Source organism: Tupaia chinensis, unplaced genomic scaffold, assembly GCF_000334495.1.
Source record: "Tupaia chinensis unplaced genomic scaffold, TupChi_1.0 Scaffold000164_1, whole genome shotgun sequence".
Taxonomy (NCBI): domain Eukaryota; kingdom Metazoa; phylum Chordata; class Mammalia; order Scandentia; family Tupaiidae; genus Tupaia; species Tupaia belangeri.
The window spans coordinates 3,382,240-3,399,381 of NW_006159638.1; the positions used below are offsets into that span (position 1 = coordinate 3,382,240).

The 17,142-nt window shown below is 39.8% G+C and overlaps 1 protein-coding gene across 1 annotated transcript in view; it reads left to right on the forward strand.

Annotated features, from left to right (window-relative positions):
- Window positions 1-15,676, forward strand: part of LOC102492788 (alpha-N-acetylgalactosaminide alpha-2,6-sialyltransferase 5) — a 35,520-nt gene extending 19,844 nt beyond the window's left edge. The window contains exon 4 of the mRNA XM_027770871.1: window positions 11,218-15,676. Coding sequence (XP_027626672.1) covers window positions 11,218-11,449 — 232 coding nt within the window. The 3' untranslated portion in view covers window positions 11,450-15,676. The remainder of the gene's footprint in view (window positions 1-11,217) is intronic.
- The last annotated feature ends 1,466 nt before the right edge of the window (window positions 15,677-17,142 follow it).

A 17,142-nucleotide genomic window follows, 5' to 3' on the forward strand; every position in this document is an offset into this window, starting at 1 on the left:
AGCCCTGGGTTTCTGTTCCTTGGCTACCATTGCAAAGGTTCAGTGGTTGTTTACACAAGATTCTTGTAGCAAGAACTCTTCAAAAGGATCCCTGTGTCCAGGGCTATCAAGAAAGTGGGGAAGTGGGTGCCATTTGGAAGAGAGCAGTGAGGCTAGAGAGAGCACCCTGCTCTCAGCCATCATTCCAGTGCAGTGAAAGGTAAGAGCAGAAGACCGGGAATAGAATAGGTGGATTCTCCAGTTCCTTTTATCATCATTTCCAGGGCAAATTGGCTGAATCTCCAGACACTCAGTTCCTAAATGTGTGAACTTGAGTCTTGTTTTTCTCATCTGGAAAATGAGGATAAGAAAGTAATAATAGGGTATGCTGAAATTAGATGAGTTTTTGGATGTAGAGTATTTGATACAATACCCATTGAAAAGTTAGTGCTCAGTAAAGATGGTCATTAATATTAATATTATATCATAAGATATATACAATAATTCATATTTTTCCAAGCATTTAAGAGTTGCCCTGAAAAATACCAAGACGGTATTGGTCAAAGAAGAGTACATAAGTCCTCCCTCCTAGAGACTTATGATAAGCCTTCCCCACACCAAAATAAGATGAGCATGGCAGAGCTGCTCTTCATGTGACCATGAAAAGAGGCAACTTGTGCAATCCCCATCTAAAAGTAAAGTGACTCTTGCAAACAGTATTTGCCACCAGAGAAAGAAAAAGCAACTTGTAAATTAGGTCTATTACTCTCTTGTCTTTGTTTCAAAAGAAGCTGGGAACTACTAGAGATCAAAAACATGGTACTTGGGTCATACAAACAGAAGATATCACTAGAACCCAGAATGGTCAGGGATACTTTGATGAGATGGCAGAACTAGAGCTGGTTGAGCCCACCAGAATGTAACTTTCTGAGTGCAGAGAGTTGTGTGTTTCTGGCTCAGTGTTGGAACCCTGGTTACAGGACTATAGATATTTATTGGCCTGGCATATAGCAAATGCTTCATAAATGTCAAGCAAGTATATGACTGCATCCTCTAGTCTCTCTGGAGTGCTGTAGTAAAGGATGTTGTGTATGGGTGAAAATCACTGTTTCCACCTCTCAGCAGCTTTGTTACCCTGAGAAAGTTATTTGACCTCACTAAGTCTTAGTGACCTTGGGCAAGTTACTTACTGGCTCTGCCTCAGAAGTCTGAGTTTCTACATTTGTAAAATGGCAATGGCGTAGTATCCAGTTTATACAATAATTCTATGAGGTAGAAGATAAGGGATGCTTAGCACAATCCCAGGATAGGGAAAGCACTTGGAAAGTTACTAGGTGAAGGAGTCACTCACTCATCTGCATCTGTGCGTAACCAGGAGCATGTCAACCAAGGTGCCCCCGGAGCACTAAAGAATGGTGCTCAGTTGGCAATGAGAGCCTGGATCCTGGGTGGTGAGAGGGTCAGCTCTGTGTGAACTGGATCTCAACTGGCCTCGAGTTCCCGGAAAGACACTACATGGGCTGTTCACAGTGGGCTGGCTACTTTGTAGCTTCCTGAAGTTTCCAGTCTCTCACTAGAATGAAGCATTAGCAGCACATGGAGACAGATTTCAGAAAACAAAAAGAGAGCCAACTGTTCATTTTTAAAAAATAAACCATTGCAGACCTGGAGACTTAATTAGGACCTTCAGAAGAAGTGATTGAAGTAATCACAAGCTTTCATTCATTCAACTAACTTGTGTTGGGCCTTAGGGAGGTATTCAAAGATGGATGAGACAGGTTCTGTGCCTTCAGCTGCCTGAGTCTTACTTGACCACAATTCAGTCATGAGGGATGGAAGGTTACGCAAGGTCCTTGAGGGAGAAAATGTTCACTCTGCTTGTCAGGAGCATCTGGTCCACTGAGCTGTATTTGAATATCCATCTCTGGCTTTTAAACTGGACTCAGAGGAGTCCTTGCAATCCTCTGACCTTATCAGATGGCACAAAGGCAAGGAGCTAAAACAAGAGAACACTGGTTCCATCCACCCCCTTGGTCAAGAGCAGACCCATTGGGATGTTCTCCATCTGGGAGATATCTTTTAAATTAAAGAACACTTGGCAAATAAGAAGTTTGACATTTCTGATGTGCAATATAGTCATGCTGCTTTCCAATCTAAATCCAACTCTCACACAAGACAGTTTAATCATCACCTTCTTATTGCAAGGGAAACTGAGGCACAAGACACAAGGCAGTGCACTTACTCCTAGAGTCATTTTTAACAGTGTACCCAAAGGGGATGTCAGCTGTTATATGCATGGTGTGAGAGAGGGGATGCAGTGGAGAGAGAGATGGGGACTAACGTATATCTTGAGGGGCAAACAACTAAGCAATCCACGAGTGCCTGATTTACAAGAAAAGCCTAGAGATGTCACTTTCCATCCATCTATACTGAAAACTGGCCTTTTCATCCCACCTATAGGGCTTGAGTTACTTCCAGGAGTCATTCATTGGAAAGAAAATTCCTAGCAGCCCTTAAGAGTATTAAGCACCTGGATTCTTTGGTAAGAACAATAGCCCCATAGTATTTTAAAACCACAAATGGAAGTGGTGAATATTTAAGTCATCATGGAGGCAGAGGAGTATCATACCTTATTCAAGACCTGGCAGAATCTAACACCAACTGAAAGTCACTTGAGCAGCACACAACTTTTCCTCTTCATTTTGGTACTCTGCTCTCTCCTAACTCTCATCTTTTCCTTTCCAAACATTCCTGTGATGATAGATAACAGCACAAATCTGACCATGTCACATAAAACCTCTCAGTGGCTCTCCAAAGCTTTTAGAACAGAGTTCACATTCCCTTGCTGAACACAAGCCCTCTGGGATCAGGCTTCCACATACAATTTTGGTCACATCTTCTTGCTCACACTGAGCAAGTAAACTGGTAAAGGACCCACCTTGCAGAGCCTATCCTTATGAATCCCCTGCTCTCTTAACCTAGATGATTACTACTGGCTATCTACCAATAATATTAGTGGTTGATATTTTCTGTGTCTACACTTCATGCTAGCCCTGTGCTTAGCATGAACAGATACATTATTTCACTGAAACTTATAATTATCCTATCAAGTAGGCATTATTATTACTCTCATAACGATTTTACATTTGGGACTTCAAGACTTGAAACAGCTGCCCAAAATCATAGAGGAGATAAATGCCAGAGTTAAGATTTGAATCCAAGTCTCCAGGGTTCCACTCCACTATTTCAGACCCAGAATGCCATCCTCCTCAAATTCCTGACCTTCTGCCTGAGTCAGACCTATGGGGCCCACTGTGCCCTCTTCTACCTCAACCATGCCCCATTCAGAAATTTGCCCATCTCCCTCATCCACCTCTAGGGTCCATAGTGAAGTAACATCTCAATCCCCATTTGTATCTTTAGCACTTATTCTATGTGTTTCACACATAGCATGTATTCAGTATAGATTGATTCGATGATGAACGCTAAAATCTTGCCTTGAAAGTATTTAAGAGACTGATTCTAAACTTATTACCACAAGAATAGTATAATTAGCAAACGGCAAATTCAGATTTCAAGGGGGCCCCCGAAGTCTAGGAGAGCCACCTTAATTTATCCTCAGCCAGGGCCACCATGAGCTCTCAAAGAGAGGCTCAGGCACATCAGTGTTCAGAAAGCTGGAGAAAATTAATGTCATGTTGCACTGGAGACAGCATCAAAATATATTATTCTGTGGACAGTAGGTCTTTAAATCATGCCATATCCATATAGGAAGCTAAATCCATTCTCTCTAGATGGACTATAAATTGCTGTGAAAAGATCTGTTGTCATTGCTTTCCAAACTAAGTTATGGTGAGTATTTTTAATCTCATTTTCCATTGTAAATTATTTGTGATAATAATGGGCCAAGCATTTAAATTCTACCTAATAATCTTATTTCCAGTCGTACTTAGCACATTACCAAGTTTACAACTCTCTGTTACCCATCATTTCTTGGGTATTAATTAGAGGGGTAATGGTTCAGAGTGATCACTGTCATGGAACTAAATTAATATCTCATCCATAATGTGAAGGACATCTCAAAGGTATCATGAATATCAGAGAGTTGATTCTGCTAGAATTATTAGCTAGTGAGCATTAATAAAGCTGCCAATGTAACAGGAAAAGTTCCTGCCTGGCGAACATCCACCGGGTAGAATGGGATGCTCATGGAGGACGGGTGTGGAATGGTAATGCCGCCCATGTGGTTTACAGTTCACAACCAGACTTAATACATATTGGTACATTTCTTCCTAGACGCTATTGTTTCTTCCAACTTTGACACAATTCAGCCAACTTTCACCCATCACTCAGTATTTTTGTTACCTTTCTTCTGTCCCCCAGGGTATCAGTAACCCTTTAACCTCTAAAAATATTAAGCACATGGACTCCTTGAAAAGAATAATAGCCTCATTATTAGTGTTTAAGACTGGAATTGGAAGTGGTGGATGTATAAGTGACCATGATAGCAGAGGAGGACCATATTTTATTCAAGGCCTGGCAGAATCTAATGCTGACTAAAAGGCACTTGAGTGGCATGCAACATTTTCCTCTTTATTTTGGCACTGCAATGGCCTCCTAGGTTGCTCTCTCCAACTGAGGTATAAAAAATGATGGTATCACCCGAGGTGCCTGACTTGTGGGGAGTGAGGTTGGTGTGTGATTCACTGTGGATCTTGGTCCCACAAAGAACAGACAGCTGCAGGCTCTTGGTGTTTATGCGCCCCAGACACACAAATGTTAGCTACAGATTTCAAGGGTGTGCAGCTGGTATTCTTCTGAAAAGAGCTTCCAAGGCCAAGAAATTAAGTAGCAGAATAAGGGGAATCTCACTGAGTCTCATAGGCCTGAGGCACATGTGTATGAAAGACTGTTTTAGGAACATATTCTTCTTAATGCTACACAATGTCGCCAAAGGTCTCTAATGCAAGTCAATTACAGAACAACCTAGACATTTGACAGCTATTAATTCAACTCTATTCTTCATAATTTCCTGAGTACCTACTATCTGCTGGATACCATGCCAAAAATAGTGTGTGGAGAGAGTCTGAGAGCACTCTTAAAAAGAGGCAAAGACACCATTCTTTCCATGGGATTTTGCAGCCTTTTCAGCCGAAGCCCAGTGAGCAGGGTCAACCTAGAGAGTACTGTAGCAGAGAAAATGTAATTTCTCTTCCTCTATCATTGCAGGGCTTATGGCTGAGACACCTAAAACAAAAGGCTGATTAACCAGAGTAAAGCATACACATTTATTTATGGAAGATTTTTGTGACACTAGAGCCTTCAGAATGGAACACCCAACAAAAAGGGAAATCTGAATATTATTATACTAAGTTTGCTGGGAAAAAAATGGATAGTTGTAACAACTAGAGACATAATTAGACAAAGATGGTATTATCTAATGGTAATAAATGAGGGGGTGGAATTTAGCAACTTCTGTTTATTCAGATACTTGGCCTGTGTTTTTGAGATAAAGATGTTTCTTTTCTCCGAGTTAGGGAGGGTACCTCTAGAATGAACATTTTATGACCTAATTTTTCTGTGTTTTTCTATGCAAAAATGCTTCATGACTTTTCCAATGACCCAATCATTTAAAGGAGGTCAGAAAATTATTTTATGATCTGCTTCAGGGAACAAGGGTGAGGGGCAGCTGAGAGCGGCCTACCTGCTGCTGCTGTCTCCTCAAACACCAAGGTAGCATATTTTGGAGTAGCATGTCCTGAACCCTGTCAGTACCAAAAATGCAAGTAGCCTCCCTTGCTTGTTAAGCGTGAGAGAACAGCAAAAATCTATCACAAGTATTTCTTTCCATGCATTTCAAATGACTCCCCACTGGCAGGAGAGTCACACATGGTGACCAAGAGTCACAGTTAAGGGATTTTTCCTCCCCCAGTTGTACAGCTTCACTTAGAAGATTCAAAAACAGAATAGCACAAACTTTGCTGCGATGAATACTAGTGGGCAGAACTGTAAATGAACATGAGATGTCTGCTTCACACTCTGACCAGCTACACAGGATGAGCACCCCTCACAGGGCACCTGTACTGCAAGGGTGCTCAGAAAAATGAAGCAAGGACATGCTGTCCCCAGTCAAGTGCCACACACCCCAGCAGAAACTTAGGGTGTCATACAGAAGCCACACCTGGGAAAGGAGTTTCTCCAGGACACAGAGCTTTTCTCTTAAGAGTTTGGGGTCTGGAGTCATCTAGTTCTGGACTCTATCTTGGCCCTGAAACTTCTTGAATTTTTCTGTGGTGAGTGTTTTCATCTGTAAAATAGAGGTCGTAATAGTACCTGTCTTATAAGAGTGTTGTTAGGATTAAGTAAGTTCATATACAGGGAGTTCTGAGCACTGTGCTCTGGACTGAAATGATCAAGTTTAGCGTTTTAGATGGTCCAGGAGAGACACTATGTGTGTAAAGCCAGTCCCTGGGCTTCTTACCTGAGTGTCAAATGCCACCTGGCAAGTGGGAGCAGCAAAGGCTGATGGAGATGTAAAGGAGATCATGTATGTTAAGCTGAGGTTTAGCAGGTACTTAAGAAATTAATTGACTCAGACCTGGCACATATTAGAATCTCCCCTAAGGAGTTTTTGTTTGTTTGTTTTGTTTTGTTTTGTTTAACTTTAGAATCTCCTAAGGAGCTTTTAAATATATATAAGTAGAAAATGTATACTCTATATATTCATTTTTGTTTTAAATAATTTTTTAAATATATATAAGTAGGAAATATATACTCTATATATTCATTCTTGTTTTAAATAATTTTAGACTTATAGAAAAGTAGCAAAACTAGTATAGAGAGTTTATATGCCTTTTTTTCCGGCTTTCCCTAATGATGGTACTTTCCATAACTGTGATCCAATTATCGAAACTAAGAAATTGATGTCGATACTCAGTTTAACTCAACTAAACAACAGGTCCTATTGCGATTTTACCAGTTTTCCACTAATGCCCTTTGTCTCCTCCAAGACTGAAACTGGGATCCTTTTGCATTTACCTACTATGTCTCCTTGATCTTTTCAATCGTGACAGTTCCTTAGTCTTCCCTCAGTCTTTCGCAACCTCATTACATTTTTTAAAAGTACTGCTCAGGTATGTTGAAGAATGCCCTTTACTTTGGATCTTCCTGATATTTTCCTGAGTAGATTGAGGTTATGCATTACTGGGAGGATACCACAGAAGCGCTAAGTTCTTCTCAATATCTCATATTGGGAGGTACATGCTGTCAAATTGTCTTATTGCTGCTGACGTTAACCTTGATCACTTGGTTAAGGTGGTGTCTGCTGCATTTTACCCGTTTTTGTCAATGATAAAGAACCTGGGGAAGATGCTTTAGGACTATGCAAACAACTTAATTCACTTCATCTGCTTCTCCTTCAATGTTCCATTTATTGGTACATCTTGCCTGTAATAACTACTGCAATTTTCTATAGGTGGTTTTCTACTGCCTCATTCTTCCTACGTATATTAATTTGAATTCATCTGTAATTAAATGCGTGTTTCTTCTCCCCCATTTACACATTTACTCAGTCATTTATTAAAATCTTCATGAACTCATGGATATTCATTTGATTTGATGGATTCTACAATCCAATAATGTCATTATTTATTCTGATGCCCAAATCTAATGCACTTTTTAAAAATACTTGTGACTAGGACTCTCCAGTCATTTAAACCAGAATCTGGAAGTGGAGTATATGCAATGGTATTTCTTTAAAGTTCCTCGTATATACTACACATTAGTTCCTACACTCCCCCCAACCAGCTTCCCCTAAAAAGAAATGAAGCAAAACAAAAACCCTTCTTTACATCTTTGGTTCCTTCACTGGCTATTAGTTGGGGTACTGGACTCCCACATGGCCAACCAGGGTTCAAGTCCTGAACCTGGCAGCTTGCTTTCTCATTTTTTCTCTTTCTGTCTCTCTCTGGTGAGTACCTGTGTCTTATAGCAAATTTAAAATATTAATAGTAACTAAAAAGAAGGAAAAAAAGAGTGCCAATGGCAAGCTGTAGCCACCTAGGTACTGGCGCTGTGATCATCTCCGCCCCCAACCCCAACCCACACCACCGCTCCTTCAGCTTCACCAGACTTCTTTCTTCTATAGCAGCCTCCTTGGGTGAAAATTCTACTGATATTTATTGTTTTCACTGGGATCAAATCGAGGAAGAAAAAGCTATGGCAGTCTTTAAAAACCAGTTTAAGAAAACACTTGACGAATTTTGACCTCAAGCCGGGAAGGGCTTTCCACATGGAATGGTGGATTGCAGCTAACAGCAGCCTCAGAGTCATCCTGAGAGCTTCTACTGCAGTTACTGCACTCTGCCTTCCCAAGTCCACCAAGCACTTGTCTGCTGGGTGAACAGAACTTTAAAGTGTGGGCACAACTCTCACTTGCATGAGTGACTTACCTGAACACCTCTGAAGTCATAATAATCAAATATGTAAATTTAATTCTCCCTTTAGATGATCAATATGAGCCAGATAAGTTTCCATTCAGAGATGGTCTTCCTGAATAAGGAATTTGATCCTATTGCATCCTTTAGCTGGTTTCCAAGTACTCTCTATTCCTAGGTGCCAAATCAATCTCATGATATTTTTAGAAACCTAATTGTTTCTTTTGTCAGATTGATGCCAATAATATGTCCAAACTTAGATGACTCAGATTTGTAATGGAATAAAAGCTTAACCCTGAATATACCATGGCAGCATGAATTTGCCATGGTTCAGCAAACTAAGCCAAGCAAATCTAGTGAGATTTGTCTCACAAGTTTCCTTTTTTTGTTTGTTCATTTTCTTTTTCATAATTGTCAGTTTCAACCTGAATTTTTCCAGCAGGCATTTTCTGTATTGAAAAGTAATGCCTATTAAAATTTTAAAAGAATTTCAATTTTTGGTGTAAATAAATTAGTGAAATCTGTAATAACTAGACAGGAAAGGATTCAGTGTCACTGTAGAAAACAGAGATACTTCCAAGACAGGCACATTATGGATGCAAAGTGTTAATTCGGCACAGCACCCAAGCCAGGATGAAGAATGTTTAGATGCTGTGTGGTGAAAATAAATCTCTCTTCCTGGAAGAACTTTAACCTAAGAGGAGAAACAGCTCAAAGGTTTATGGTTGTCAGAGCCACAAACTTGACACCCCTCTTGATAAAAGACTTCGATCCCTGACCCCAGTAAAGTTGCTACTCTAAAAGCCATTTGTGTATTGATCTCCTCTGAAGAAAGCAAATAGGTGTCTAGCATGATGAGCTGGTTTGGGAAACCACGTTACTGTACTTAGAGGACAGCCTGAAGGCCTGGAGGGGCAGCCTGGGCCTTTTCTCTTAGTCTCTGTACCCACGCTGGCTAGTAAGTATAACTTAAAGTAGGAAGGTTTGTCAGCTGGTATACTAACTAATCTTATCCTTTACTCTTGAAAATACAGAAAAATTGGGGGAGTACTGACTTCAAATGGAGACCAGGGCTCTTTCGGGTTTAAATATTTTAGTAACCTACCATCAGCCCCACACATTAATCCTGTGCAACCCACTTTAAAGAAATGAGCCAGTGTTTCTTGTTTGGAACTGAGTTGAGGATACAGAGGCACAAAAATGCATAGTCTGTCAGGCTAGCAAGTAGGGACTGGGGATTTAGAATTTCTGGACTAAGAGACTCTAGACTACTTGGAATGCATAGGCCATCTAGAGCAACAATGAAAAGTGGCATCTTGCTTGCTGTCTTCCTCCTCATGGGATCAAACTAGGATCATCAATTTTCCATATTTAGAGGAGAAAAAACATCTTTAGAGTCTGGTTTTGTAGCTGAGGACTACATATACTTGTTTTACAACAACAAAAATTCAAAAATTATTATTGACTCAGCCATGGTGAAGCCCATTACTAAGTTGCTGTGCTGGTTAGGCTGGGACCACATGAAAGGGTTTGATTCCCAGTCCATCTAAAGTGAATGTGGCAGTGTGTACCTCTAATCCTAGGAACTCAGGGAGGCTGAGGTAGGAGGAACATGAGCCTGGCCTAGGCAAGATCCTTTCTAAAAAAGGGCTAGGCATGGTGGCACAAGCCTTTGTCCCATTTGAGACTCTCAGATAGGCAGAGTGCAACAAAGCAAGCCTCTATCTTTATGAGGTAAAACAGCAGCACAGCAGTAACACAATGTTCTGCAAAACTGACCACATGGGAAGGTTTCAAGTTTCCATCCTGAGTCTCACCTCAACACCCTAGGCATGCATGTGTCCACAATACGGGGCTGGCTGAAGCTGGGGGTAAATTATGGTGCCAGGACCTTGGAGAGGGTGTCTCTCTGTCTCTATCGCTCTCTCTTTGTCTCTCCTACCCATGGAAGAAATAAATCAATACATTTGTTTAAAAAATTATCTTTAAAAAGAAAAAAGTATTTCTTGAGCACCTACCAGGCATTGCCCTAGAAATAAGGCAAATCTCTGCCCTCACGGACAAACAATAAACAAACAACTGCAGCCATTTCAAAGTGTGATCAGTGCTATTAGAAAAAAAAAAAAAGTGAGATGAAGTGAAGGAAGAAGGTGTCAGATAAGGCCTCTCTGAAGAGGATACACTTGAGTTGATGCCCAACAAGGAGAAGGAATGAACTCCTGGGAAATTGTTCCAGACAGGCGGTTTCCCTCAAGTGTAAAGCCACTAAGATGGGAAGAGCTGGCAAATAGAAAGGGCAATATGGCTAGAGCAAAATAGGCAAAGGCAGGTGAGTTAGGAGAAGATTCAAAAGGGACTCAGGTCATGTAGCACTCTATAGGATCCTAGTCCTGAAGCTTCTGGGGTTTAGGGGGTCAGAGTGGGGAAGGGGATTGACCTGCTTTTGTTTTGTAGATCTCTCTACAGCTGCCCGTAATGAGTAGACTATGTAGGGGCAAGAAGAGAAACAATGACGATAACTGTGTCTTAGTAATACGTAGTGTCTAAATCCTGGAAATCCAAATGTCCTCCCGCACACTTTTAACCTCTTTGATAATGATGGTCACTGCATTTATTGTACAACCTCAAAACCTCTCCACCTACTTATTGTTTAAACAACAGAAAAAGCATTTGCTGGAATTCATTTAACTAGAAAATATGATTTGTGCTTATCAGCTTATTAAAGATAACATCTTGCCTAAGTCAGTCAAAGGAAAAAAATATTTTTCTTGCTTTAATCAGTTATCTTGTTTTCCTCCTACAGGGACTCCAATCACCCTTCAGTACCTTATCATTATTATGAACCTTTAGGACCTGATGAATGTACAATGTACCTCTCCCATGAGCGAGGACGGAAGGGCAGTCATCACCGCTTTATCACAGAGAAACGAGTCTTTAAGAACTGGGCACGGACATTCAATATTCACTTTTTTCAACCAGACTGGAAACCAGAATCACTTGCTATAAATCATCCTGAGAATAAACCTGTGTTCTGAGGAGTGAGCTTGCCAAACTGTGATCCTGGGTACCAACCATACCAGACACAGGGGTGCTGAACTTCCTGAGCCCTCAGACAGAAATGAAGAGTAGAACCAGTGGCAAAAAGCTGCTTCACTCATTAACAAGTACCATGGACAGACGCCTATCCAACATGGCTGCAAGGCAGTATCGTTAGTTTGTAAAGAAAAATGCCAGAATGAATACATTCTAATGAGCATTGTCCCTTCAAAGGTGTGACCTTAGGAGCTGAACACTCATTTCAGTGATGCTGCCATGACTAACAACATGTGGATTTCTCAAGATTGCCTTCGAAACACTATTAGTTGCATTTCTTTATAGAAACGCTATGTTGAAAGACATTTTTCTATCAAACTGTATCCTAACCTGATCTATATCTTCTGTCATCTGTTGGGCTCTGTATGTGTGATTTGTAAAACGCAGCCTGTAAGTATGGACATGATTTCTGAAGAGCACATCTTCACTGACTTTCATAAAGCAAATGTCTAATATTTATTTATTGAGAGTTTTTTAGTGCATTCTAGGCCAGTATTTTTATAAATTATAATTATGTGGTAATGTATCTTTCCTAACTCTTTAATCCTGAGTGATGGTTAGAAATGGCCTAGAACTGGGTTGATGAGTTACTGTGTTCACAACGCTCACTGTTAGCATGCAATCAGTATTTGACTTGGAAATGTTGTGTTACATTTCTTGAATCCCTAGGCTTTAGGAAAAGTGCTGTTGCATAGCAAGAATAGCTATAACATTTTATAATGTGCAGAAATGCTCAAAAAGGACAAAATTGAAAACCAAAAACTATGTTATTAAAAAAATGCTAATAAGAGAAACTTAGAGGTAGTTTTCTTTCATCATAATTGATATGAGTAACTTTTCTAAAGTCCTCGTTTCCTCTTCTGCTGAATGAAGTCACTTTACCACTTGACTTCTTAGGTTTTACTCCAAATCTAAAAAGTCTGTGAGTTTCTTGTTGACCCCTTTTAAAAACAAAGTTTCCCAACAATAGAAGGAATCTTAGTTTGGGGAGCCTTTTATATCCTCATACTATTTATCTCCCTCTTGTGGTTAAAAACGTACCTCCTCCTGGGTCACCGTTGGCTAAAAATCTACCCTCTGCTTCTCTGGAGCAACATACACACACACACACACACAAACACTTCTGGATTTTTCCTCACTATAAGAGCAAGGAATTGCCCTTCTGTGAAAAGGTAAGAATACAAGGAGATTCTCTGTCATACAATTCATTTGTCCTACAAACTTTCAGACTTGCTCACTGCAAATATTAGACTATATTCACTAGCATTCCCTGGTCTGAAGGAGTATGAAGGACTTACTATATTCAAAATCAATTAGTATTAATAGTATAGATGTTCATTTAAATAATTAATATTATTCAAAATAGTTTTTTAAAATACTGTTGCTTTTTTTACCCATTACTTAGGAGGCATTGTTTCTCTAATGCCAAACGAAGGCACCAGCAAATATTATGTATGGACACTGACATTAGCTTTACAAAATATGACCTGGCTTATTACCACTTTCTTTTCCCTTTTCTTAATTAGTAATAAGATTCCATTTCATTACACTACCTAGGACTATTAATTATATGGAGTACTGCTGTTGAAATGAAAACAGTTCATATAGCAAAAATAAGTTGGTATTATAGTGGTGTGGTGTAAGCTGTTAAAAGCCAGTAAAATGAAAATGGCTGTCCAGAACATACTCATGACTTTTAAAGAAACGAATCATTTTATTCCAGGGCAATACTTCCGTAGCGTGGACTCCAAACACACAATATTTAAGAACATATGAATTTTTATACAATTTATTTATAAGCTACCTTTACAATCACTTGAAGAAATTATGTTGCTCGGATGTAGGTGTTCCTTTGACAAGTTCTATAATTATGGGAATTTGGAAAGTGTAGATGGGACATGCAAGGATGTAAGTACAGTAGCTAAGTTAATATCAATAGTATCTCACATGTCTATGTACCTTTAGGTTTTAAGTTTTTTATTCTACAGAAGACCATTATGATAACGCCAATCTTCCCCTCTCAAATACTCAAAAGAGTGAAAAGCAATCAAATTCTGAAATTCCTGGTGCCCCTGGAAAATGTTTTAAATCTATATGCAGCTAGGGTATGTGAGTTCATATTCTGGGGGGAAAAATGTGGTGTAAATAAGTGTAAGAAATTATTACTTGGATAGTGATTTTATTACAGCATCAAAGAAAATGACTAGAATTCTGATAAATTGTTCTGATGGACCTGGATGTGGGCAATTGAATTTTTGTCTTGCCACTATCATTTCATGACTGTCATCTTAACATCATTCGACATCATTAAACATAAACTCTGATATAAAAGTTGACTATAAGAGCATGTTTACAGACCTCAGTAATTTCAGTATCCAATTGTGTTTGGAGCTTCAGTCACACGTTATGTTCCATACCTTTTTCTTCCCTCCCCGGCTGTGTTATCAGCTTCCTCCTAGCCTTTAAGACTCCAAGAATACAATACCACAGCTGGCCGATCCATGGCTTATGTTATTTCAATACGAGAACATTTGGCAGAGGCCATTACAATAGATAGCCATTATGGGCAAAGATACAGGAATTCACAAACAAAATCAATCACTTCAAATGGCCCATAAAAAGAAGAATCTCACATTTAATATTCTACAGTAAATATTCACCCAAGAAAGCGTACATTAAAAGAACATTAGGAGGTAAATATTCAGTGTACTGTGGGGGGACTTAGCTGTGTGATTTCCATTACCGTTAATGGGTGTTTGGCAACTAAGTCCCTGTGCTTCACTAACCCTGGTACATACTCCTAAGGGCTAGACATAAAAGCAGAGCAATGTAGGGACTTCCATGGTCCTAATATTTCAGAGTTAGGTCTTTTCTTCAAAAAATAAATGAAAGTAAAACACAAAGTACCGTATATAGAAGAGAAATGTGTGCAGTCTCCGGGAATCTTTAGGTTACTACCAGAATTGCGTACCAAATTCCAAACAGCTCTCAACAGAGAACACCTTTGTTTTCTAAAGTTCTCTCCATGGATGATCTATTTGAATTACTTTAGAATTGAGGAAAATAATCTTATTTTGTAACCACAAAACTCCCCTCAAAAATTAAAGTTACTGATTTAGAAGCCAAATGAATGGTAAGTTCAAGTGGAAGAAAAGGTTGAGATTTCATTAGAATTAAGACAATGCTATTTTAAATGCTGTACCTATTTAATACTTGCCCAAATATTGGCGCTTGTGTAAAGTGACCTCACTTTAAATATAAGCTTGGGATCGGATTCCACTGGAGCGATGAATCAAATTGTTAAATAGACCTATTCTGCGAGAAGAATCCATGTTCTTAGTCTCTCTGCAGTGTTAGGAGGTGATGTCATCCTCTACAAATTTCATTCCTGACCCAATCATTTCTTTCTTCCTCATTGCTTCTCTCCTGAACTTTATTCTGTTTTCTGTCATTCTCACCTGATTGTCTTTTTTTGTCTTCTTTGCTCTTAAACCAGCAGTCTTTGGGGCAGTAAGGTCTTCCTTGTACTTTTCTTTTTAACTATAGACCTGTCCAGGGAACAGATTTGGGATAGGTGCTGAAAGAGTAATGACCTTAGTAGGTGGGAGGAGTACATCTAGCTACAGGACAAGGTACTTCACAAATACCGTCCTGTGTGCCTGGGGCCATGGGGTAACATAAAGGGAGTTCCAAGAGGCAGATTTTTCAGTGCTAAAACTAGGACAGCCCCCTCAGAGACTCTAACACTCTAACAGAAGGTCACCTCAAAGAGAACTGTTAGAAGTCCAGAGTGGGGGTGGGGAGAGCAAACCCATTGCCTAGGTTGTAGCACGTGCCAGAAGATATTTTTTACTGGAAAGCAGTGAGAAAGTGTCTACAAGACTTTAAAATGAACTGGAGTCATCCCTCTGTTCTAGCTTATTCACCCCCCACCTACTCAGGTATTGAAACGCAAATGCAAAAAAGACTGAATCCTGTTGGTTTCTATTCAGTGCCCTAATATTATATATGCTACCTTGGACTGTCCTTTGTCTTTTTATGTATGTGTCCTGTTAGTCTAATTAGATTGTAAGCTCCTTGAGGGCAGGGACTGTTTCCCCTTTGTCTCTGTAGCCCCTACCTAGTACAGTGCCTTGCTCACAATAGGCGCTCAATAAATGTCTGTTGTTGATGATGACCTCTTCATGTTGACCCATTGAATCAGTAATTGAGTATAAATACATTCTTTTACTTAAAAAGTACAAGACATACAGTGGGTTATGATATAATGAAGTTTTAGGTTGAGTGTTTATAGTGCTAGTCCTTAAACCTCTAATGTTTTAATCAACAAATCTGACCTAGGTTTGGGTAGAATAATGTTACTGAATTCACTGGGTTTGCTAATGCTGGCTGTACCACACACACAGGCAAAGTAAAGTTCAGGGGATTTTGGTTTTGCTACTAGTGAACTCCTCTTAACACAGATTAAATTTAATATTGAAAAACACTATACCAGCTCAGAAATGTGGGAGAGAAGTTTGGTCTCTGAATTCTGGGGTTTGACTAAGAAAGGAAGGCTAACACAAGACAAGTTATAGCTTGCCTTAAACTTGACAGCTTCATACAGCTGCTGAGAATCCAACTGGTGGTTATTGAGTGCCTATAAAAATTAAATATACATTTATCTTTAGAACTGTAAACCTAAGAGAAATATTAAGGCAAAGTAAGTAGAGCCAAAGACTTAATTTGTGCCAAGGTTAAGAACAATCATCCAGGTATCATGACATTCAAGTCATCCTGAAAATCGCGCTCCAAGGTCTTAAAAAACTTAAGGGTGATTTTGAAGGTAAAATCCACAAATGGAAGAAGGATCACACAATTGTTTGTCAAAGCTTTACGCTAGACCAAATGCTATAGCAACAGGTTTTGTATAGCAGCAATTGACTAAATACTACCATAAGGGGAGCAGGATGACCTCAGGGTCACTGTAGTCCACATGCTTAATCTTAAACAAAGTGTGGAGACAGAGTCTGACATATTGTTGTAACTGCTGAGAAATACATTTTGAAGGTACAACAAATATACTGCAACCTACTGCAGCTCTACTGTCCATTGTTTCCTTGGCCTAAAATTTTCCAGGCATCTTTCTTGGACTGACTGCCTTCCATTCTCAAAACAAAAAGAATCAATGGGAAGAAAACTGCATTTCCAGGAAGCAGATTCAAAATGGTTTTATCTCTACCAGCCTGTGAGGAGAAAAGAGAGGGAAAAGATGTCCTCAGATGGAGCATCCCAGCTCTTGGATCACCACCGCCGTCCGGCACCTGGTGTCTAGTTGCTTCCCAGGTACAGGTAAGCACAGTCAGTACAGTAAGCTAGCGGCCCAGGGGTGCCACTACAAGCGACCATAGTCATAACATGAACATATGAACACTCCAGAATTCCCCTCTTTCATTGTCTACTCCTCCACATACTCATTTAATTGGTTATCTCAATTTCCTTTTTTTTTTTTTTTTTGGAGAGGTTTTTCACTATAGGGTGCGTGTGCTCGCCAGACAGACAGAGAGAGACATAGAGACAGAAAGCGAGAAATCACCCCCCAGGGGGGATGGCCACGCCACAATCCCTTCTCCTCCATTCTCCTCTCGGGATCTTG